Below are 25,943 nucleotides of genomic sequence, written 5' to 3' on the forward strand. Positions count from 1 at the left end.
TGTAGCATTCTTGTTCAGATTAATAACAATCGGTACGAAATGCTTACTGGTCCACTTGTGTTCGTTTCTCCTTAATGAATTTCCGTGAGTCTATTGAATATAAGAATAAATAATTAAGGTCAGTTTTGGGCTCTCGAAAGTACGGGAATCCCCTTATTACGGGCTTCCCCCGCACAAAGAGGTCTGCAAACCCGTTATTTGCGCAATTATCTGGATGACATTACGCCGATGTTTAAGGAAAAACTACAGTACGGGGCAAAGCAGATAGCGTCCATTTGATAGCTTTCTTAAGAAACATCTACTAGAGAGCAAGAAAGTTTCAAACTTTGTTGGTGAATGCTGAGATTGTTCATTTAATAAGGTCAAGGATGATTGCGGACCCCATTGCGTGTTGTTACACGGGCCCTAATGATGTGTTCGCCGACTAAACAGTAGACTTCAACCTTCACTTATGAAAGAAGAGATTAAGAGATTGGTGTCCGAAAACCTTATTATACAGACGCCTTAGAGTATTGAAAACTGGGGACCAAGGCCTATCTACACCACATCCTCTAGATTTTTATCTGTGGAGTTCCCTTTCCGGCTGGCGAAGGAGCAGTAGTGACGGGCTCTCTCGCTGAGTGCCTTTTCTTCACTTTATTTTCGACCATTCAGTCAGTCGTCAGCTTGCAGATCTATTAGGTCTGAGTGCATGTTTCTGCAAGCGATATTTCACTAACACATCACTGCACACATTGTCTTGCTATAAATGAAGAAATGCCACGAGTACTTCCCAATTTTCCTTAGTTCTCCCTCCTGCAGATAGGTTAAAATAAAAAGTATTGTGTGTATTATTCTAGTCAGTCGCTGTCGATGGCATTGTCTGTAATCGTCAAGCGGCTAGGTACTGCGAACATGCCGCCCAAGACCTCGACTTTGATCTCTGCACACGTAGACAAGTGCACTTATATATACACTAGAGTTTCATATTTTTGGCTGGTACATATTGTATTAGAAGCGAAAACTGTTTCCATCTCTCGATTCTGACAAAGATTTCCCGGAGATATTCCTTGGTTGTAAGACAAAAGCGGAAAATGCCGCGTCAAAGATTGTAAATTGTATCTCTTACGTACCTCTACCAGTTCGCGAAGTATTTGATTTAAAATATCCTACCCCTGCAGTTTCTCAGAACTGTGGAATACATATTGGTCTTCTCAGAGTTTCAGTTTTACCATACTGTGTCATTTTCGGTAGTATGGGGACGAATCTCCTCTGGAAATATGATGAACATCTGCTATTTAATAGATCCTGGGCTCAGGTCAAATAAGCTGGTTCACACACCCCTCACTGATTTATGTTACATCCTTAAGACTCCAGGGACTTGCTTGTGATCAAACGATTACTTTTTTCGTACTATTGAATGCCTGTGAGATATTATAATTAGAGCAGTTCGCTCCCATTCTAAAACGCAAATGTCTAATAACAGCCAACAAAGATAGAATCCAAATAGTGGAAAGATGTCTACCAGGGGTGTTATTTTTTGACAGAGGGGAAGGTTGAATAACAATAGACAAAAATAGAATCATTTTCTTTTTATTTCTGACATTGCATTACTCTTTGGCACTAAATAACATCAAACAATTAGTAAGCAAATCTTCATCTACAGTACGTAAAACAAAATAAAAGGTGAACTGTCCTTAAAATCGACCGTACAGTGGAAAATGAATATAAATATTTCGTATTACATCAGTCTTTATCCTTACAACACATGAAACGTACAAACACATACCGGTACTCAGACTCCATACACACACTCTCTTTCAAAACATGGATGCTTCTCTTGATACGTCTCACACATTATGACATGAGAACAAAAGCAAAATACGAGTAAATAATAATGCTTCAACAGAGGGGAGATTACAATATTTAAAATTTTGGTTTAACTGAGTATAAGCTAGTTACGCACTAAACTGAGTGGCCAAAAGTCACGTCCAAATGCAGCAGCTAGATGCAGCTTATGACCTGAGTGTAGACACGATAACTAAGAAGTCTGTTACACGCAGGTTAGTGGTGAATATGACAGCACGTCGCGAGTTTACCGACTTCGAACGTGGTACGACACTCGGTGCAAGACGCATGCTTCATACTATGTCTGATAGTAATCAAGAGTTCGGCTTTCCGAGGCTTACAATGTCTAGGATAGAACTTCAACATGGAAGAGAAAATGTTCCTACAAGCGTAAAATTCTGCACCGGGCGACAGCAAGCGTTTGACGAACAGACTCCATTGTCGATCTACTGTGCGTCACATGGTCGCCTATTTGAATGTGGGGAGTCAGCAACCCATTCTTACCAGGACTGTACGGAGAGACTGGTGCAGAGGATGAGCTGCAGCAATCGACGACTGACATCATATCCGTGACTTTTGGCCCTTAGGATACAATTTATTTCATAAATATATTCTTATGTTAATAAGTTTATCGAAAGAAATTTTCAGATTTATTATACCGCGAAGGTAGTAATGTTACCTTCACGGTATTCTCATTTACACTTTGCGACAACAAAGACAGCAACCTATACTGTCACAGGAAAATACACATATCGAAAAGGTGCGCCGATGCAGTGTATCAGGTACGAATGAAAATCTCTGCGGGCTTGAGAGGCTGCGCACCCAGCCAAGGAACTTGCGATGGCCGCGTCCCCGACACGGTTCTTGCCGGCCGCTGCCCCCTGAGGAGGTCCTGGTAGGGCACGGTGACTCACTCGGCGTACGTCCGGAAGAGGCGCTTCTTCTTCAGCGTGAAGTCGTTGCTCAGCAGGAGGGCGCCGCTGCTCGTCAGGTTCCTGCGGACACCACACCACAGACTGTTAGCTACGCTTTCCCTCGCAGTGACTCACTCGCTGGCGGCTTCCGTCTTCGCAAGTTTTCCAGACGCTGCACGCAGCCCAGGGACTTAATGACTTCTCCTGGCAATCACTGGCAGCAACAGCAACGCCAGGCAGCGGATGGAGAAGAAATTTTCCACTGCTTTGTTCGGGAAAGCCATTCGTAAGCCACCTCAATTGCGACGTGTAGATAGTGCTATGAGACATATTTAGATAAAAACCATTCTGTAACTACGAGGGTGAATCAAATGAAAACCTTAAATTTGTAATAACAAATCGAAATTTCTTGCCGTTATCCTGTAAGCTGGTAAGCGTGCTACAAACAGCGTGCAGAATGGTCTGTAGGTGGAAGCATAGTGCAGATGCACACATACCGTCGCAGTATCAGTATAAAGATGACCGCCCCACTTGCGACTTGCACCAGGGAAGAACAGCGTTCTGTTAATCGGTTTATCCGTAGTGAAGGTGTGAAACATATTGAAATTCATCGATGAATGAAGGTTCAGTACGGTGATGCATGTTTGTCACAGCAGCAAGTCTACGAATGGAGTAGGAAGTTCGCAAATGGTGTGACTTCAATGGAAGATGCTCCTCGTCCAGGTCAGGCACAACGAGTTGTGACTCCACAGAATATTGCAGTAGTTGAAGCCATAGTGAAGGAAAACCGCCGAGTGACACTGAATGACATTGCAGCATGTATACAGATTAGTCATGGGTCAGCACACCACACTGTGCATGATGTGCTCCAGTTTCACAAAGTGTCTGTAAGATGGATGCCACGGCATCTGACTCCTGAAATGAGAGAACGACGTGTTGATGCTTGTGAAGAACTTCTTCGGCGCTTTGAACGAGAAGGTGATGGCTTCCTTGCAAGAATCATTACTGGAGACGAAACCTGGGTTCACTTCCACCAACCGGAAACGAAGAGAGCGAGCAAGGAATGGCGCCATTCCTCATCACCAAAACCAAAGAAGTTTAAAACAGAACCATCAGCAGGGAAGGTTATGCTGACTCTCTTTTGGGACAAAAAAGGCGTCGGTTTGGAGCATTACATGCCTAGAGGGACCACCAGTGCATCATACACAGATCTCCTAAAAAATCATCTGCGGTCTGCAATCAACTCAAAGCGACGTGGATTTCTGTCAGCAGGTGTCCTTTTGCAACATGACAATGCAAGGCCTACACTGTCCGTACAACAGTTGCAACAATCACAGACCTGCATTCTGAGTGTCTTCCTCCATACTCACCAGACCTTGCCCCAAGTGATTTCCATATGTTTGGACCACTCAAAGACGCAATGGGAGGAAAGAAGTTCCGTTCTGATGAAGAGATATGCCACGCGGTGCATGATTCGTTGCGCGGACTACAAAAAGAATTTTTTTCTAAAGGAATTTGTGCACTTTGTAAGCGCTGGAGGATTTGCATTGAGCGTGGGGGAGATTATGTTGAAAAGTGACACAGCTTTGTACCACTTCTGCACAATAAATAAAATTTAAAATCATATTTAAAATTTTCATTTGACTTTCCCTCATATCATATAGTAAAACTGACTCAGCCTGTTTCGACAGCATTCTGTCTTCATCAGGTGTAATTTACTTGCTATATTCTGTATCAGTATACATACAGCCTAGAACACCATCCAGATTAATTTGGGGACAGACTTACAATATGTCTATAACTTTTAGGTCACATATGGTCCGTAAATGACGCTGATACGTAGACTGAAGTGATATTGTCTGTATACTGTACAGATAGTCCTATATGAACTCATAACGTCATATATGCATAATGTAAACGCCGGAGTGTGGTGAAAACTGTTGCTGCAATGTAATGGGTTAATGAAGGACGAAAATAAAGAATCTAACAGTTCTGCATATTACCGAAAGGTAGTATTTTAACTAGTCAGTGGGGATCGGAACAGAAAACTAATTTTTCGCAAGTTGTTAGTCACAGATAAGGATATCTCTGAAGTGAGAATAATAATATTATGATCAAGCTTCCTATTGCCGGAAATCGCACACTGTTCCAAACGCGGGAAGGCACCGATAGAATTAGTTCTCAGTTATCCCTTTTACAAAAGTTGATATGACACTGGAACATCTTAAAGTTCTTTCTTCCTTTTTTTTACACGCACTTTTATTTCTATGTTTGGGTCGAGTTTATGATAATTATACAGACATACACATAAACATGCGTCATCAAACAAAAACAACCACTCACAGTCAGTTAAAGTCCAAATAGAAAAAGTGTTCTGTGAAGTGAAATACACTGTGAGGGATCTACAGAAGGAGTGAAAAGTTATTTCAGAAATCTACTAGAGGAAACGCTCAGCTAGGGCAGTAGCAATAGATTCTGGAGCTTTGCGCTTTGAGCAACAGCGACAGCAAAGAAAGGAACTGTAATTAACGTTGATAACAAAGTAATAAATACAGAGTTTACACAGAGGAAGTGAGCCAATGAGTGTTCTGAATGTCTTTTGTTAGCGAAAATACATGTGCTTCGCTATTCATAATTAATAAACCGAAAACAGTCATATTTGCATATCAGGTTAACGACTAGAATAGGTAGTTTTCTGTCGTAAGGTAGTTGTTTCTATATTATTATTTTTATTATTATTAACTTCATGGAGGTGTGATACATCTACGCAACTAAATAGAAGAATGTTTTTATGCCACGTACGTTTCGTTTCCTTTTATTTACAGAGCAACGTCGGTGGCCTGTGATATACAGAGTGGATCATTTTAATCCATAATCACGAATAGCTTGGGATGGAGATGAGATACAGCAAAATGTTTTAGATACAAGTTGTAGGTGGGTCGCACATTGCTACTAATGATAGTGATCTTGAACGTGATTTTCAAGATGATTTGGAGTTTAAAGTGATTTTTTTAAAATGAGAACCCTAATATTTGATTCAAGATTTGAAAATTTACATGTAATACATTATGAAAAGTATTACTTTCATACATTTGCTTAGAAGATGATGAAGCACGCTTCTTTTTAAACATGTTCTAGTACGATAAAGCAAGAGTGGCCTCGTCAAAAAGTACACACAAAATCAGCTTGGCATCGTCGAATGTAATTAAAATACGGTGCAAACTACGCGATGATGCCGGCTGAATCAGCATGTGAACGGCGCTAGTGTTGGGATACAGCTGCTATAAAAATACTTTTGTGGTTCAAGTTCGTCAGATGTCTCTAATATATAAGTATTTGACCAGTATAAAATCACACAGAATACTATGTTTGTTTGCATGGCCTTCTTCTGCAGAAGCTGTTAAAATCAATTATTAATGGTTTCTACATCTACATACTCTGCAAATCACATTTAAGTACCTGCCAGAGCGTTCATCGAACCACCTTCACAATTCTCTATTATTCCAATCTCGTATAGCGCGCGGAAAGGATGAACACCTATATCTTTCCGTACGAGCTCTGAATTTCCCTTATTTTTTGGTGGTGATCGTTCCTCCCTATGTAGGTCGGTGTCAATAAAATATTTTCGCATTCGGAGGAGAAAGTTGGTGATTGGAATTTCGTGAGAAGATTCCGTCGCAACGAAAAACGCCTTTCTTTTAATGACTTCCAGCACAAAGCCTGTATCATTTCTGCGACACTCCCTCCCATATTTCGCGATAATACAAAACGTGCTGCCTTTCTTTGAACTTTTTCGATGTACTCCGTCAGTCCTATCTGGTAACGACCTCACACCGCGCAGCTGTATTCTAAAAGAGGACGGACAAGCGTAGTGTAGGCAGTCTCCTTAGTAGGTCTGTTACATTTTCTAAGTGTCCTGCTAATAAAACGCAGCCTTTGGTGAGCCTTTCCCACAACATTTTCCATGTGTTCTTTCCAATTTGAGTTGTTCGTAATACCTAGGTATTTAGTTCAATTTATGGCTTTTAGATTAGACTGATTTATCATTTAACCGAAGTTTAAAGAGTTCCTTTTAGTACTCATGCGGATGACCTCACACTTTTCGTTATTTAGGGTCAACTGCCACTTTTCACACCATTCAGATAATTTTACTAAATCGTTTTGCAGTTTGTTTTGATCTTCTGATGACTTTATTAGTCGATAAACGACAGCGTCATCTGCAAACAACCGAAGACGGCTGCTCAGATTGTCTCCCAAATCGTTTATATAGATAAGGAACAGCAACGGGCCTATAACACTACCTTGGGGAACGCCAGAAATCACTTCTGTTTTACTCGATGACTTTCCGTCAATTACTACGAATTGTGACCTCTCTGACAGGAAATCGCAAATCCAGTCACATAACTGAGACGATATTCCATAAGCACGCAATTTTACTACAAGCCGCTTGTGTGGTACAGTGTCAAAAACCTTCTGGATATCCAGGAATACGGAATCGATCTGAAATCCCTTGTCAATAGCACTCAGCACTTCATGTGAATAAAGAGCTAGTTGTGTTTCACAGGAACAATGTTTTCTAAACCCATGTTGACTGGGTATCAATAGACCGTTTCCTTCGAGGTAATTCATAATGTTAGAACACAATATATGTTCTAAAATCCTGAATTGTGCAACTTTCCAGTCTTTGGGTACGGATTTTTCGTCGAGCGAACGGTTGTATATGATTGTTAAGTATGGAGCTCATGCATCAGCATACTCCGAAAGGAACCTGGTTAGTATACAGTCTGGACCAAAAGACTTGCTTTTCTCCGTCTTAAGCTTACTGCAGTTTAATTAAACGGAAATTTTAGAGTAAAAGTGTTTCGCTTTTATTTACAAAGCATCTTCTGTGGCTATTCTGCAAATTTCACACGTAACATTTGTACATTTTTGGTTGTTTTAGCCAAAATGCTGTTTTTAATCTAAAGCAACTAAAAATGTACAAACATATGTATCCAATTTGCAGAATACCACGGAAGATGCTTTGTAAATAAAAGAGAAACGCTTATAGTGTAAAATTCTCTTTAATTAAACTGCACTAAGATTAAGTCAGAGAATCCAATAATAACTGATATACAGAATATAATTAGGTGAAAACTTACAATTGGGTATGTGTTCTGGAATTATATGGAGATTACTCACTTCAGTCATAGGTTTTACCCATTTGCTTTATTTTGACTAGTTATTTTATTGCGTAATTTTGTTAGCTCATTAAGCTTGTAATTGGACATGTTATTACTGGTTATCTAAATTACCGCAATAGTGTTTCACAATAATATATTGTTACATACCCACTTCTATTTAACAATTTTAAAATTTAATTTATTTGCGTTTTACTGTATTTCATTTTATTACACGTTACAATCCCTGAATACTCGTAGTTTTCACTAAAATGAACGTCTTCATCTCATTGTACTCTGTATAGTTTTAAATCGGCCAAATACAGACACACTCATTTGTGGCAATTGTACCCCAGTTTCTTAGGAACAGGAGCGCCGTTCACATGACTATCGGCATTATGTTCAACGAGGCCAAGCTGTTTTTTTCTTTTTTTCTTTCTTTTTTTTCACGACGCCGACTGGCTTCATTACATTATGATATGTTTCAAACAAATGTGCTTCGTCATATTTGGTTTCCGCCTTTTTCTGCAAATCTGAAGATGGTCATCGCTGACCGAAATCGATAGTCTGAAAAAAAAAAGATGTTACAGACTAGAATAAAGGCAACATGTCTGTAAACCTAACTGTATACGAGGTGCTGCTGCTACGAATTCCAGAGAAATGTTCCAGCGTTTGGAATCGTTGTCAAGTAGGCATGAAAGCAAAAATTGAATATATTCAGAATGCTGCTATGATTGTAACAGATCCCCAAAGCCATACGAAACTGGAAGACAGATGGAGAACTTAATTGGGAATCTTTGGGAAGAAGGCGACGTTGTTCTCTTAGAGATCAGGAAGACTTTGTGCCGACATCGAATATTTTTTTCGAAGATGTCATGAGATTAGGAAAAGAAAGCTTAAAACGCGGTTAGAGGCCTGTTGCTATTTCTCACTCTCTCAGTTCGTGAGTGGAATAGGACAGAAAATTGCTAATGAAGTATTCTCCAATATGCTCTGTACTTTGGGTTCTGGAATACATGTACAGACATAAAAAAATAAATAGGGCAAAAAAATGGCTCAAATGGCTCTGAGCACTATGGGACTTAACATTTGTGGTCATCAGTCCCCTAGAACTTAGAACTACTTAAACCTAACTAACCTAAGGACATCACACACATCCATGCCCGAAGCAGGATGCGAACCTGCGACCGTAGCGGTCACGCGGCTCCAGACTGAAGCGACTAGAACCGCACGTAAATAGGGCAAATTAGATTCATAAGTACGAGTGTATGGGCGAATAAGGTTTTGATAATTGGTTTTACCGTAATATACTGGTCCTTTTATGTGTTATCACTTATCGAAAGCCTTATATCGACACCTTTATCGATGTATGTAATTTTTACATGTATAGAATGGCATAAAAATCAGTCAAAGAAGAGAGAGCTGTACTCACTTGAGGAACTGCGGTAAGGCAGCCTTCCAGGAGGTTTCCTGGCGCAGAGTAAGGAAGAGTTCGAAGGTGGTGAGCGTGTCCGGCGCGCATTTCACGGTCGCGAGTCGTATCCTCTCTGCCGGCTGCTTACCCGTCTCCAGGTCCACGTACAGCGTGCAGCCCCTGTGAACAGGCGGAAGACCCACGTTAGCAACTTGTTTCCCAATGAACGCGAAAAATCTTCTAGACCACAGCTGGGCTCGCGTCCTGGCAAGTGAGATGGTAAGCAGACATGCTAATAATCCTCATGCTGGTGGAGATATAAAGGACTTCCGCACAAATTTCTCAACGGTCGACCAGTCAAAGCTAATAAATCTGTTACATTTTCCAACCAAAAATATTGCAGTAAACAGAACCAATTACCATATCTTCTAGTCCACTGCAGATACACTTCAACTCTTTGAATCTACAATTTTGTTTATACTGTAAGTTTATAATTCAGTATACCAAAGCCACATTCCTAGCCCTATAACTCGCCATTGAGACATTAAAAAGGTTCCCTCCAGCTTCACCTAATCCATATTTAATCTTCTTGTGCTAGCAGTGCCTGTCCAAAATCAAGTCTTTGGACACACGAGTAACAATTATTGGTCGAACCACTCATGCTCACATTAGGATACTACCTTAACTCGGGATGATCTTCGATGATTAATTGACATTCTGCCTGTGGACATGCATATCGTTTAGTATGTATATTATGACTGAAAAATTTCCTCTAAGTTCATTATTCGATGATATAGCAGTACAGTTTTGACTAGTTTGAAGGACCTCTCCACGTTGGACAGTTATGTTGCAATCTTCATCTCTGCTGCAACCTACATCCATTCGAACATGTTTGCTGTAGTCAAACCTAGATCTTTGACTACAGTTTTTACCTCCCACACTTCTATTAGCAAACTAACAATATGTTGATGCTTCAGGACGTGGCCCATCAATCTGTCCCTTTCTTTGGTCAACATGTGCGTTGAATTTCATTTGTTTTCTACCCGATTCGAATCCATATCTCTTCATTAGTTTTCATATCTAGATGTTAGATTGTGAGTTCAATATTTGCAGTTGATAAAAAAAATGGTTCAAATTGCTCTGAGTACTATGGGACTTAACATCTGAGATCATCAGTCCCCTAGAACATAGAACTACTTAAACCTAACTAACCTAAGGACATCACACACATCCATGCCCGCGGCAGGATTCGAACCTGCGACCGTAGCGGTCGCGCGGTTGCAGACTGAAGCGCCTAGAACCGCTCGGCCACAATGGCCGGCTGCAGTTGATAATTTGAACCGTAAATGTATCATTTCTCGAAATTTATTACAAGAAATCATAATAAAAAGAGTGTGTTTTTGACATAGCTTTACAGCTGCATCCACATCTACACTCCGCAAGCCAACGTGCGGCGCATGGCGGAGGGTATCATGTACCACTACTAGTCATTTCCTTTCCTGTTCTACTTGCAAAAAGAGTGAAGGGAAAAGTACTGTCTATAAGCCTCCGTAGGAGCCCTAATTTCTCTCACCCTATCTCAGAGGTCCTTAACGAGAAATGTACTTTGGCAGCAGCAGAATCGATCTGTAGTTGGACTGAAATTCCAGTGCCTTAAATTTCCGTAATAGTGCTTAACGAAAAGAGCTTCATTTTCCCTCCAGAGATCCCATTTGAGTTCACGAAGCGTTTCCGTAACACCCGCTTTCTGATCGACCCTACCGATAACAAATCTAGCAGTACGCCTTCGACGTTTTCGTTTATTTCGACATGGTGGAGTCCAAAACACTGATGCAGTACTCAAGAATGGGTCGCAATCGCGTTCTATATGCCGTCTCCTTCATAGATGAGCTAGATTTTTGCAAAACTCTCCCCCACAAAACGAAGTCAAGCAGTCATCTTCCCGACTAACAGCCTATTATGCTTATTCCATTTCATACCGCTTCGCAACGCTACGTCTAGATATTTAACTGATATTACTGTGACAAGTAGCACATTACTAATCCTGTATTCGAACGTTACATGACTGTTTCTCCCTGCTCATCCGCATTAACTTGCGTTTTATTGTCATAGCATGTGGATTAAAATAAGAAACCGAGTAAATGAAGCACTTTAGCTTTGGAATGGATAATGGAAAACGGTGTTAACAGATCCGCGTCAACAATTAGCTTTGTAACATCGAGAGAACCAAAACAAGCGTTCAGGCACTGAGAACATTTCAGGCAGTTAAGACTGTTCCTGGCAACAAACAGCAGAGATCAGCGCCGGAACAAATGGTTCAAATGGCTCTAAGCACTATGGGATTTAACATCTGAGGTCGTCAGTCCCCTAGAACATAGAACTACTTAAACCTAACTAGCCTAAGGACATCACACACACCCATACCCGAGGCGGGATTCGAACCTGCAACCATAGCAGTAGCGCGGTTCCGGACTGAAGCGCCGAGAACCGCTCGGCCACAGCGGCCGGCGCGCCGGAACACTCTCTCATTGTGTAACAGTGGTATAGAGAGGCCGCAAAGGAGCGGCGCCAGGAAGAAGATCCGTCCACCCCTAAACTAACCACCCAGCCGTGGAAAAGCCTTCACTAATGATGCGGACCGTGCGCCGATGTAGGACAAAGGTGCAAGAAAAAGCAGAAGAAGAAGAAAACAAGACTCCATGACTATCGTACCCGTCATAGACAGGTCCGCAGAGGACGACAGTAGACTTACCTAAGACCGTAGGGCTCTGTGGTGGCCATCTGCAGGACGTGTTCGGCGGCGGTGAGCAGCAGCGCCGGGGGCAGCGCGATGCCGCCCGCAGCGCCGCCCCCGCGCGCCGCCCGCAGCTCCGCCTCCAGGCGCCGCGACAACGCGTCCCTCGCCGCCGCGCTCTCCGCCCCATCAGGCCCCACCGCCTGCCCACAACCTGAGCACAAGGCCAAAGTCACCTGTCGTCTCCAGGTCTAATGGTACGACAGGAAAATCTGTTGCAACAATTTGTGGATGAACTGAAGGAAAAATGATAACGGAGTTATTTCTGTGCACGACATCGAAGTCCTTAGGACCCATATCAAAGTCTGGGGAGATGAATGTGGTTAAATGGGTGTGTTATAAAACAGTAGAATAAAGGAACAAAAATTTTTCTAAAACGTGTCTTACGAAACACACACTCAAAAACACATAAACAATGACACAATAAAAAGTTCTCAAGTGTCACTTGAGGGTGAAAGAAAAGGGAGAGTACAAGGAGAAGTTATTAAAATACTGTAACAGGTACATGTGGCTGGCTGATCACTAAACAAAGAAGGAGGAAAGGTAGAAACTTCCTAGAACAGTAAAACTGTGTGCCGCAAGGGAATTCGAATGGAAATTTTGCGACACGTTTTATACTACCCTATTATGATATTTCTAGTCAACTCCTATACAGAAATCAACAAACATTCACAAAACCAAGACCATAGTGAAACCCAGCTCGCCCTGTTCGTGAACGAGACCCAGAAGGCAACCGAATCAGACGTCCAGTTTATGGCATATTCTTTCACTTCCGGAATGCTTTCGATAAATTTCCGCACTGCTACCTAAGGAGCAAAATATGAGTGTACGGAATATCACACCAGCTTCCCCAATGGATTGCGGTTCCAGTAAATAGTAGACAGCAGCTTCTGTAGATGAGAAGTCGGCGTATCTGAATGCCATGGAGGGATCTGGATTTAATTCCTAGAGCTACCAAAACTTTTTTCTTGGTGGGAGGACAGAAATAGGTTCCTCTCAACCTCATGATGTAAGTGCTAGAGCTACACCAAGGCCTTGAATGCCGTCAATGGCAGAGAGCGTTGTGCTTACCATGCCCCTTCATACCGCGACCGAATGATACGGCTGCCAATCTACGTCGCTCTGTCCTCTGGGCCTGATAGCCGATTTAGTTTGATACGTTTAGAAGACATCATGCCATTGTTAACGTAGTAATACAGGAGTACGTCAAAAATTTGGAAACACGGCGAGGAAAGCATGCTTTGAAATATAAAAGCAGACGCTAGCCCAGCCTGCAAGTTACGCTGTTGTATTTGGAGAAGAACAGAACCTGTGAAATGTCCTCAATACTCTACAAGGGTCTGATGAGGTCAGAATAGTTTTATGTGTCGTTGGAAGTGCACTGTGTTGGAGGTAATTGAATTCGAACGTGAGCATGTTGTTGGTGCTCGTATGGTGGATGTTTCCGTAACGAAGGCACCGTGTCGAAGATTTATACCACGATAAATCACAAAGCGGACGAAAGTCTGTTTTCACTGATCGTGACCGACGAATATTGAAGAGAATTTTGACTAAAGAGGACGACAGCTGCAAAATTCACTGTAGAACTGAATGTCGCGAACCTTGTCAGCAGCAAAACAGTACAAAGGGAGATACAGAAGCAGGGAGTTCGCAGGAAGCTGGAATCACAAAACCATATATCAATGATGAAAATGCCCGTAACAGGAAAATATGGTGCCGAAGCCATAAAATCTAGACCATGAAGCAAAGGAAGAGTGTCATGTGGTCTGGTGAGCCTTGTTTCACGCTGTTTTCAACTTATGGCCGAGATTACGCACGGGGAGAGAAACAAGGCGGGGGCAATCGTATCGTGGTATCCCATCCGCACCTTAGTTACACTGCAAGGTCGCATTACTGCCAAGGATTATGTGACCGATTCTGGCTGATCAGGTTCAGCCTGTGCTAAAATGTTTGTTCCCCAGTGGTGATGCTGTGTTCCAAGACAACACGTCATTCATGCCTAGTTTTGTAAGCACGAGAATGAATCGTCACATCTTCCGTAGTCACCGTAGTCACCCCAGTCACTAGATATCAATGTTATAGAGCCTTTGAAGTCTAGTTTGGAGAGATGGGTGTGTTATCACTGTTCACCATTATCATCTGTTCCTGAACTTGCCACTATATTTCAGGAACAGTGGTATAGATTACCTTGAAAACCATACAGAGCCAGCATTTATCCATCCGAGAAGACTGGAAGTTGTTTTGAATGTCAACGGTTTTCCTACGCAGCTTTTGAAATGGTAATGTGTTGTTTTTGTGGTATTTGTGGTTGTCCATCCTCTGTTTCTTAGATGCAAAAGTAACTTCGGGCGTACACCATGGGAATGTTATAGGACCATTACTATTCACAATATACACACATAAGCTAGTGGTAAGCGTCAGAAGATCCATGAGGCTTTTCGCGAATGATGTTGTTGTAATAGTCGCAACGCTAGAAAACTGTGACGATATGCAGGAAGATCTCCAGCTGATATATGCTTGTTGCAGGAGTTGATAGTTGACCTTCAGTATAAAAAAATATAACGGAATGCGTTATTATATGATTACGCAATTGACGAAGAGTATGAGCACGGAATGTCCACATAAACTAATCGTAGGAATGGCAGACGCAAAAACTGCGATACCTTGAGGGAATGCTAAGGTACTGTAGTCCACCCACGGAGGAGGTAACTTACAAAATTCATATCCGACATAAACTGAATTTTGCTCTGCAGGTTGCGACCCTTACTAAATAGGGTCGATAAAGGAAACAGAGACGATCCAAAGAAGAGAGCCGCGTTTCGTCACAGATTAGTTTAGTAAGTGCAAAAGCGTCAACGACACACGCATCCAACATGTGACAAACAATACAGGAGGGGTGTTGTGCGTCACACTGTGGCTGTTAAAATGTTGAGAGCGAACATTCCTAGAAGAGACAATCAACGTATTGCTTCTTTCTATGTTCCTCTCGTTAAAAGATGATAAAGAGCAAAGTGTTTCTAGCTCACGTGGAGGCCTACATAGAATTGTTCTTCCGTCTCGCGACTAGAACAAGAATGGGGGAAAGCGATAGTGCAACACAAAATATCCTCCTACACTCGTAATAAGAGGTAGATGTGGATGTAGCTGTAGAATTCAGTTGACAAGCATGATGCTAGTGAAAGCAAATGGCACGAGTTCGATGGGTGACCCAGCACACAGTTTTAATCTGCCAGAAAGATTTATCACTGTGAAAGAAGAGGAAAGGCACACATTTTAACATCGAGTCGACAGCAGAGTTGATAAGCCCAAGATAGGAAAAGAAACTGGCCTTGGTCGTGGAGGAACTGTCCGGGAAAAATGTATGAAAACTACGAGTGCATGTCAGTAGATTTTGAATATTTGCAACCAGCTTCTCCAGGATATCGACATCTCTTTTTTTCGTAGATGCAACTCCGCTGCACTGATTTACGGGGATCTTGCATTTCATGCAACCCAATTCGTCACACCCCTAGAAGAACGCATAGTGAAATTAATGAGCTCTCGGATGTAAACGAAATACAGTGACTGTAGACTATTGGCGGGGAAAAAAAGTAAAGAATAGTAAAAATACACTATTTTTCTCCCAAATGACGTCGCTGCATAATCGTCTGGTTTTATAAATGATTCCTTAAGACAAAAATTCAGCAATACCTAGGCTTGGCTCGGTGGTAAAGTCCGAGATTTTGAATAATATCAATTAGAGTTCGATCCCTGACCTGTTTCATGAGTTTTATCTGTCACGTGACACTTCTTTCACCTCAGGCAATGCTGCATTGCAGCGTGATTCACAGAGCATAGTAAACTGCACCCCCCCCCCCCCCCCCCGTAATTGGCTAAGTCAGTTTAAATATCTACTATGGAAGACAACGGCATCACTGAAAGTGATGTTCAGACCAGCCGAGTTGATAACAACTTCACCTTTAAGGCTGTCGCTGTCACCATGCGTTCCATGGTGTGGTACAGTAGCTCTCCATGGAAACTGACACACATATTTATATTAAAAACTGTATGATGATTCTGTGAAATGTTCCTTCTTATGATGTGAAGATAGTAGTGGTAATAGTTCCCAATTCGTGTTTCAGCTTGTTTAGTCTCTTGCCCAAAGTTACTCGCTGATCATAATAAACACACCCACCCCCCCCCCCCCCCCACACACACACACACACAAACACGGGAAGGATACATGATTTAAAACATTTTCTCATGCTGACTCGTACGAAAAAGCTGGGTTCTCTCTAAAGCATTCCCTGTGTAGGTGATTGAGATATATCCTCCTCACTTAATTAGGTGCCTTCCACCCTATGACCTCTCCATTAACCTTCTATGCCATCACTTTAGGTTCATGGATGTGTTCGCACGCGCTGTGTTGTTTGTGAGGAGGTCCACGTACTCATTTCACTGGTATCAAGAAGTTAAGCAAAGTTCTATGCTGCTGTACCTCAACCACATTGAGTCAGGAGCTGAATACTGTGCTCTCTCTGTATTGTGTCGCGGTACTGAGACGCGATAGCAGACTTAACTAATCAGATACCATCACGAACGCTTTCTGTCATAACCAGAGTAGTGCTGGAGAGCTTGCGTGATGCCCAAGACTTTGTAGTAAAAACGAGCGTTGCGCTTTTGGATTGTAGCAATGCTGGTCACATTCGTATCTGACACATATCGATTGCTTAGATATGTATGTATTGAGAATCAAGACTCGTGTGGTTGTGCTGAGTTTCAAATTTTGATCCAGCCTCGTTTAGAAAGCAAACAAGGTCTGAATTTATCTCTTCAAACTACGAATCATTGGAGCCCTAGTTCGACTGGACAAGGACGCGCAATCAGCTGTGGCCGTGATGGATCCATGCAAACATTAGACTGTAGTTATCTATGAACATGTGTAGGCGGTTATTGCTCCCCCTCCTTGCTCGTAGTTTCTGTTAGCTATTCCTCGACTCTGGTGAAATCTCGGACCAGGCAGTTTTTCAGCCCGTTCTTCGAAGTCGACGATGAAATATGGATGAAATTAAAAAAACCTTAATGGTGCATTTTTGCAGATATTGCAGTCATTTACATTGAAGAAATATCTGGGAAAACCTTCACAAATATTCAGTCAGATTTTCAATTGATAATGCAAACATTGGCAAGTTTCTTTAAAGGTACAGAAATATAAAATTTTGTACTTGGCAAAAGACAGAAAAGTGATATCCTATGACTACAACAGCAATCAGTCACAGCTGAAATCAGCTAGTCATGCAAATACCTGAGTGTAACATAATGAATGGACCTGAAATGGAGTTCCACACAGGCAAAATTTTAGGTAAAGAAAGGTATGTTTCGGTTCTTGCAGACCCTCTGTCTGGAGACGGGCAATGTCTTTTGTACAAAAAAATTATTGTTCGGCACAACCATACTAGGCCGAAAATGAAAATCCAATGACAATGTGGTTTCCTCGGCGTGTTCTGCAGAGGTGAGAAGGATCCACGATATCTGTTTTAAGACCTGAGGATGATAATTGATGACCGAAACAGGTAATTTCATTTGGATAGTTTGTCTCATTAGTAGGTACCGAGCGAGACGGCGCAGTGGTTAGCACACTAGACTGGCATTCAGGAGGACAACGGTTCAAATCCGCTTGCGGCCATCCAGATTTAGGTTTCCGTAATTTTCCGACATCGCTCCAGGCAAATGTCGGGAAAAGGCACGGCCGATTTCCTTTCCAGATTTTTGAAACATTTCGAGCTTGTGCTCCGTCTCTAAAGACTTCGAGGAAGCCGGAACGTAAAACCCTAATCTCCACTCATTCCTTTCACTGGCAGGTTATTGGGAAAATGCTGTCAGTCAATGAGACTGCATACGGAACACTCCAGCGAATCATCCTAGAATATTACTCAAGTGTGTGGAAGCGATAACGAATAGGATTAACAGGGATTATTGAATATATTGAAAGAAGGGATTTGATTTCTTTTGGGAGAGCGTCGTGGAAGTGTTGAAAAACCTGATCTAGCAGACGATTGAAGATATACTCCAGTTATCTCGCGAAAACCTACTTACAATGTGTGAAGAACCAGTATTAAGTGAAACATCCAGAAATCAACCCTCTACGTGTCGCTCGCTTTCTTAGAGACAACGCACACAGATTACGGAGCACACGGAGGCATTTAAGCAGTGACTCTTCCCTCACTTCACACATGTTTGGAACGGGAAGAATCATAATATTTTGTAAATATTAATCCCACACGTCTTAGAAGGGTTCGTGGAGCATATATATGGATGTAGAAAGAAGACGTTCTGCAGATACTGTGATGTACTCAAGCTAAATGCACATTAGGAACCTGTTGATACCGGTGGATATCGAACATTTTATTTGTGAAACAGTAGCCTCATATCAAACAATTTACACTCCTGGAAATTGAAATAAGAACACCGTGAATTCATTGTCCCAGGAAGGGGAAACTTTATTGACACATTCCTGGGGTCAGATACATCACATGATCACACTGACAGAACCACAGGCACATAGACATAGGCAACAGAGCATGCACAATGTCGGCACTAGTACAGCGTATATCCACCTTTCGCAGCAATGCAGGCTGCTATTCTCCCATGGAGACTATCGTAGAGATGCTGGATGTAGTCCTGTGGAACGGCTTGCCATGCCATTTCCACCTGGCGCCTCAGTTGGACCAGCGTTCGTGCTGGACGTGCAGACCGCGTGAGACGACGCTTCATCCAGTCCCAAACATGCTCAATGGGGGACAGATCCGGAGATCTTGCTGGCCAGGGTAGTTGACTTACACCTTCTAGAGCACGTTGGGTGGCACGGGATACATGCGGACGTGCATTGTCCTGCTGGAACAGCAAGTTCCCTTGCCGGTCTAGGAATGGTAGAACGATGGGTTCGATGACGGTTTGGATGTACCGTGCACTATTCAGTGTCCCCCCGACGATCACCAGTGGTGTACGGCCAGTGTAGGAGATCGCTCCCCACACCATGATGCCGGGTGTTGGCCCTGTGTGCCTCGGTCGTATGCAGTCCTGATTGTGGCGCTCACCTGGACGGCGCCAAACACGCATACGACCATCATTGGCACCAAGGCAGAAGCGACTCTCATCGCTGAAGACGACATGTCTCCATTCGTCCCTCCATTCACGCCTGTCGCGACACCACTGGAGGCGGGCTGCACGATGTTGGGGCGTGAGCGTAAGACGGCCTAACGGTGTGCAGGACCGTAGCCCAGCTTCATGGAGACGGTTGCGAATGGTCCTCGCCGATACCCCAGGAGCAACAGTGTCCCTAATTTGCTGGGAAGTGGCGGTGCGGTCCCCTACGGCACTGCGTAGGATCCTACGGTCTTGGCGTGCATCCGTGCGTCGCTGCGGTCCGGTCCCAGGTCGACGGGCACGTGCACCTTTCGCCGACCACTGGCGACAACATCGATGTACTGTGGAGACCTCACGCCCCACGTGTTGAGCAATTCGGCGGTACGTCCACCCGGCCTTCCGCATGCCCACTATACGCCCTCGCTCAAAGTCCGTCAACTGCACATACGGTTCACGTCCACGCTGTCGCGGCATGCTACCAGTGTTAAAGACTGCGATGGAGCTCCGTATGCCACGGCAAACTGGCTGACACTGACGGCGTCGGTGCACAAATGCTGCGCAGCTAGCGCCATTCAACGGCCAACACCGCGGTTCCTGGTGTGTCCGCTGTGCCGTGCGTGTGATCATTGCTTGTACAGCCCTCTCGCAGTGTCCGGAGCAAGTATGGTGGGTCTTTTTTCCATTTCCAGGAGTGTATTTGTGCCATGCTTTATGCATTGTTGCTTACATTAGACGTGAAGAGAAACATAACTATATTAATTATATAAAATTATTTGCAGTATTCCACTAAATTTTGTTAGTTTTATGTGAAGTATATATAAAAATGTCCATATAAATACGTTAGCTGCCAGAAATGTGAATGATTAAATTCCTTGGCTACATATGTACGAGGCATGTTTTTTTAAGTAAGGTCCGTTTTGTTGTAGACACTAGTAGTTCGCGCGCATGCCACAACGAGGTCGTGCATAGTGTACCGGCATGACTCGGGGACAACTGTGCTCAGTTTCAACTCTGTAGCTAACATGTGCTGTTGTGTTCTGTGCTTTCAAAACGTTTAAGACTATCAACTCGCCCGCCGCGTGTGAGGTTTGCTCAGTGATACGGTTTTTGTCCGCAAGGAACCTGTCTGCTGCAGAAGTTCATCGACAGATTTGCGAAGTGTACGGTGATACTGTCATGAGTGAAAGCCAAGTGCGTAAGTGGGTACGAGAATTCAAAGATGGCCGTGATAACGTCCATGATGAGGACCGCTCCTGTCACCCTGCTTTGATTACAGACGATTTGGTGGCTTCAGTTGAAGCGAGGATTCGTGAGAACAGGTGCTTCACAAAAACAGGTCTCTCAAATGAATTTCCTGACGTGTCGATATCAGTTCTTTACAACATTGTTTTTGGACACCTAAAGTTTAGGAAACTGTGCTCCTGTTGGGTCCCAAAACTCCTACATCTACATCTACATCTACATCTACATTTATACTCTGCAAGCCACCCGACGGTGTGTGGCGGAGGGCACTTCACGTGCCACTGTCATTACCTCCCTTTTCTGTTCCAGTCGCGCATGGTTCGCGGGAAGAACGACTGTCTGAAAGCCTCCGTGCGCGCTCGAATCTCTCTAATTTTACATTCGTGATCTCCTCGAGAGGTATAAGTAGGTGGAAGCAATATATTCGATACCTCATCCAGAAACGCACCCTCTCGAAACCTGACGAGCAAGCTACACCGCGATGCAGAGCGCCTCTCTTGCAGATTCTGCCACTTGAGTTTGCTAAACTTCTCCTTAACGCTATCACGGTTACCAAATAACCCTGTGACGAAACGCGCCGCTCTTCTTTGGATCTTCTCTATCTCCTCCGTCAACCCGATCTGGTACGGATCCCACACTGATGAGCAACACTCAAGTACAGGTCGAACGAGTGTTTTGTAAGCCACCTCCCTTGTTGACGGACTACATTTTCTAAGGACTCTCCCAATGGATCTCAACCTGGCACCCGCCTTACCAACAATTAATTTTATATGATTATTCCACTTCAAATCGTTCCGCACGCATACTCCCAGATATTTTACAGAAGTAACTGCTACCAGTGTTTGTTCCGCTATCATGTAATCATACAATAAAGGATCCTTCTTTCTATGTATTCGCAATACATTACATTTTTCTATGTTAAGGGTCAGTTGCCACTCCTTGCACCAAGTGCCTATCCGCTGCACATCTTCCTGCATTTCGCTACAATTTTTTAATGCTGCAACTTCTCTGTATACTACAGCATCATCCGCGAAAAGCCGCATGGAACTTCCGACACTATCTACTAGGCAATTTATATATATTGTGAAAAGCAACGGTCCCATAACACTCCCCTGTGGCACTCCAGAGGTTACTTTAACGTCAGTAGACGTCTCTCCATTGATAACAACATGCTGTGTTCTGTTTGTTAAAAATTCTTCAATCCAGCCACACAGCTGGTCTGATAAACCGTAGGCTCTTACAGAGGCTCCTAACAGAGGATCACAAAAACCAATGATTTGAGTGTGCGATGAAGTTCTTGACTCGTTATCACAAAGAAGGTGACAGCTTCTAGAGTCAGATCGTAACTGGAGACGAAACATGGGTTTCGCATATCTCGCCCAAATCGAAGCAACAGAGCATGGAATGGAGACACACACACAGTTGCCTGTAAACAGACTCTGTTCCAGCGCAAAATCATGGATCGGTGTTTTGGGATGGGCAAGGTGTTGTGTTGGTCGACTTCATGCAACGAGGACCCTCTATCAATGCAGAAGCATACTGCCAAAACCTGAGAAAGTTACGCAGAGCGATTCAAAACAAAAGACGCAGCATGCTGACAAAGAGAACTGTCCTTCTCCATGACAATGCAAGACCTCACACTGCAGATCAGACCCGCGATTTATTGGACCGTGGTAGAGGATATTTCTTGTACCACTAACTGAACCCCCCCCCCCTCCCCCCCGCCCTACTCTGTTCCACCCGCGAATGGTACGGGGGAAGAATGATTATCGGTAAGCTCTAATTCCTTGAATTTACTCGTCGCGGTCATTACGTGACATGTATGAGGGAAGAAGTAATATGTTGTCCTAATCTTCCAGCAAAGTGATCCCTCGACATTTCAGTAGTAAACCTCTCCTTGATGCACAGCCCCCCCTCTTGGAATGTCTGCCAATGGAGTTTTTTGAGGATGTCGGTAATGCTCTCTAACCAACTGAACGATCCCGCGACGAAACGCGCCGCTCGTTGGACCTTCTCTATCTCTCCTATTAGTCCTACTTGGTAAGGATCCCATTTGATCAATAATGCTGAAGTATCGGTCAGACAAGCGGCCTAAGAGCCACTACCTTCGTGGATGAGTTGCATTAAGATTCTTCCTATGAATCTCAGCCTGGTATTTGCATTTTCTACTATCTGTTTTATGTAAAAATTCCATTTAAGGTCGCTCCGGATAGTCACTCCTAGATATTTTGCGCTAGATACGGTTTCCAGCAGTTTTTCATCAATAATGTAGTTATACAGTAGTGACTTTCCATGTGTATGCACAGTACGTTCAGGGTAAAGTGCCAGGGCTTGTACCATTCATCAACCCTCTGCAGGTCATTCTGCAAATCGATACTATCTTCTGGTGTTGCTACTTTTGTTATAGACAATCGCGTCATCTGCGAACAGTCTTAAAGACCATCCTACGCTTTGTACAATGATAGAAATTTCATTGTGAAACATCTATTTGGGTGCGCAATAACGCAGAAGCTAAAGTGGATGAACTTAAATTATTTCACAGCTAAAATCGCAACCGAACTATGAAAATCCTGGGAAGTTTCAGATTTTTCCATACAGGAAAAACGTGAGACAAGACAAATACTCCGAAGAAGAAGCCAACACAAAACCAGCTAAGTACCAGAATTAAAAATTTATTAATATGGAAATACCTACTTGTAAAATTATGACAATTAAATGATATCAGTGCTTTGATGTGTCGGTAGAGGTTTGACGTTATTGGAAGTGGCATGTTACAACACACCGCTCAGCCCAAACCGCTAAGGATAGAAACTTGAAATTTGGAGTGTTTGTTGGTCTTATACTGTAAGTGTCGCTTAAGAAGATATTGTTCAAAATTCCACTCCTAAGGGGGCGAAACAGAGAATGAAAGGCTTTTATTGAAAATATGTCACTATTAAGGCAATTTTGAAGCTAGAACTACGATAACTCCTGTTTGATTTCTCTATCAAAAATTTAAAAAATCGTGTTTAACATTTTTCGAAATCAACCACTAACGGAGTGAAATAGAGAATGAAAGTTTTTTTAAAAATAAGTCATTATTAAAGAAAAGTCATTGTTAAAGAACTACTAAAGTATTTTTAAAGCTACATCTATGAAAATTGTTATTTGACTTTCCGCCTTTTCGCTTGGAAATTAAAAAAATATGTATTTCAGTCCTTTCGGAAATTCAGACGCCTAAGGGACTGGAATAGGGGCGCGCGCGCGGTGGGGGGGGGGGGGGGGGGGGGGTGAATTTTATGAAATTATTTCATTAATTATGAAAACATTTTCAAAGCTAAACCTCTGAAAATTTATATTTGGCTTCTCTGTTAGAAAAAAATACTTCTTTTACTATTTTTGGAAATTCAATCCCTAATGGAGTGAAACAGAGGATGAAAATTTTCAAGAAAATATTTCGTTATATTAAAAAAATTTGGAGTGAAATCTATGAAAATTGGTATTTCATTTGTACATTAGATATAAGGAAATGCGTGTTAGCGGATGAAAGTTCCTATGGAAATATCATCACAAGAACGCAAAAGGCACGATTAACAAAAGCCTTGGACTCCAGGTACCAGAATCGCTTTTTGAACAGCAGTATATTCGAAAAAGACCTTCTAATTAGCGTGAAAAGTGTAGAGGGTGTTACAATTTGCGAAGAATATAAAAATTTGAAATAAAGAAAATTCGAATAAGGACAATAAAAAAAATCTATGCAAACCATACAATCTACGCGAGCGAAGCAACGGACGATAAAAGCTAGTGTGCGATAAAAGGAAAGAGCGCTAGAAAGTAAGGCTTACCTCCAAGACTGGAGAAATCCACGTAAACGGGACACGGTAAGACTTCCATGACGTGCAGCACACACTGCCAGCTCCAGCAGCCACTCGGTCCGCGCCAGCTGTAGCCAAGCGTCCAGCCGCCAGGCGGTCTGACAGCATCCGCCGCCTCGCCGGCTATATCAAGCTCGGCGCCTCTTCCCGCCACCGCCAGGCGCCGCTCGGTTCAACTCGGACGCCTTCGTCCGCACGCCGCTAATAGTGAGCCGACGACGTGCCGCGCCCAACGTTAACGTCCGACGCGTTATCTGCTTACGTCGGCGTCAGGGGTCCTTGCCAAATGAGCAGTTCATGACATCCGGTGTTATTTAATTTATCGTTCGAAACAAGCTACACTATTTTTTTCCTTTCTAGGAACTGAACGCTTAGGACGACGTGATGTGGTGTTCATGCGATTAGCCAAAAAGCTAAGGTGCGTATAATGTAGTTCTCCTACTAGAATCTCTCTTATGCGTCCAGTGTATCAAGCAGTTTATCATTGTAGGACTATGTGATAACAAACGCAACCAAATCAAACACACATGTCACAGTAAAGGCTACCCAAACAAAGGCGTGTCTGGAGACCGTGGTTGTTATATAAAACAACACACCACCAACAGATTATACAGATTAATCTTGGCCTCACGAATCGTCTCTCATTGTTCAAGTTCCCTCGACTCAAATTCCTAAAACATTCCCGTCGAACCCAGATCTTCTTAAAAGTGGGCAACAGAAACTTATGGCCTCTCTCGCTCATCAACCCCGAGCCAGTACGGTGTTTGCACCCGGGAGAGTCGAGGTTCAGATCCCGTTTCGGCCACCTACGGCAGCAGAGCCCCGTACATACGGTATAAAAGAGCAGTGCATTGACGGGGTTGTCACTTGTACTCAGGTGATTCGTGTGAAAAGGATTCCGACTTGATTTGGCCGCACAACGGGAATTAAGCTGACTTTTAATACAAAATGGTAGTTAGATCTATAGACATGGGACATTCGATTTCGGAAATCGTTACGGAATTCAATTTTTCGATATCCACAGTGTCGAAAGTATACCGAGAATACCAAATTTCAGGGATTACCTCTCACGACGGGCAACCCAGTGGCCGACGGCCTTCACTTGACGACCGAGAGCAGCGGCATTTGCGTAGGGTTGTCAGTGCTAAAAGACAAGCAACAATACGTGAAATAACCGCAGAAATCAGTGTGGGATGTACGACGAACTTATGACAGGTCTGGACAGAGCGGCGAATTTTGGCGGTAATGGGCTATGACAGCAGACAGACGCGAGTGTTTTTGCTAACAGCACGACATCGGCTACAGAGCCTCTGCTGGGCTCGCGACTCTATCGGTTGGAGCCTAGCCCAGTCGAAAAACGTGGAATCGTCAGGTGACTCCCGATTTCAGTTGGTAAGAGGTGATAGTAGCGTTCGAGTGTGCCGCAGACCCTGCGAAGCCATGGATCCAAGTTGTCAACATTCCACTGTGCAAGCTGGTGTGGTGGCTGCATAATAGTGTGGGCTGTGCTCACATAGAATGGAGTGGGTCCTCTGGTCCAAATGAACCGATCATTGACTGCATATGGTTACATTCGGCTAATTGGAGACCATTTGCAGCCATTCACGTACTTCA

The 25,943-nt window shown here is 43.2% G+C and overlaps 1 protein-coding gene across 1 annotated transcript; it reads right to left on the reverse strand.

The window, feature by feature from the left end:
• Positions 1–1,583: 1,583 nt before the first annotated feature.
• Positions 1,584–24,518, reverse strand: LOC126455546 (protein charybde-like). Its single transcript, XM_050091301.1, has 4 exons — positions 24,300–24,518; positions 12,067–12,262; positions 9,333–9,494; positions 1,584–2,822 (listed from the first exon to the last, which is right to left on the reverse strand). Exons 1-4 carry the CDS (start codon positions 24,346–24,348, stop codon positions 2,738–2,740), a joined length of 492 nt encoding a protein of 163 aa, XP_049947258.1. The 5' UTR covers positions 24,349–24,518; the 3' UTR covers positions 1,584–2,737.
• Between the last annotated feature and the right edge of the window lie 1,425 nt (positions 24,519–25,943).

The sequence above is a fragment of the Schistocerca serialis genome, chromosome 2 (genome assembly GCF_023864345.2).
Source record: "Schistocerca serialis cubense isolate TAMUIC-IGC-003099 chromosome 2, iqSchSeri2.2, whole genome shotgun sequence".
Lineage (NCBI taxonomy): Eukaryota > Metazoa > Arthropoda > Insecta > Orthoptera > Acrididae > Schistocerca > Schistocerca serialis.

Excerpts from the sequence above, each read along its gene's own strand:
- LOC126455546 (XM_050091301.1), bottom strand. The coding sequence starts at position 24,348 with ATGGAAGTCTTACCGTGTCCCGTTTACGTGGATTTCTCCAGTCTTGGA. Across the intron at positions 9,495-12,066 it reads ACAGAGCCCTACGGTCTTAG|GGGCTGCACGCTGTACGTGG; the intron begins GTAAGTCTACTG and ends GCCTGTTCACAG. Across the intron at positions 2,823-9,332 it reads GCCTTACCGCAGTTCCTCAA|GAACCTGACGAGCAGCGGCG; the intron begins GTGAGTACAGCT and ends TGGTGTCCGCAG.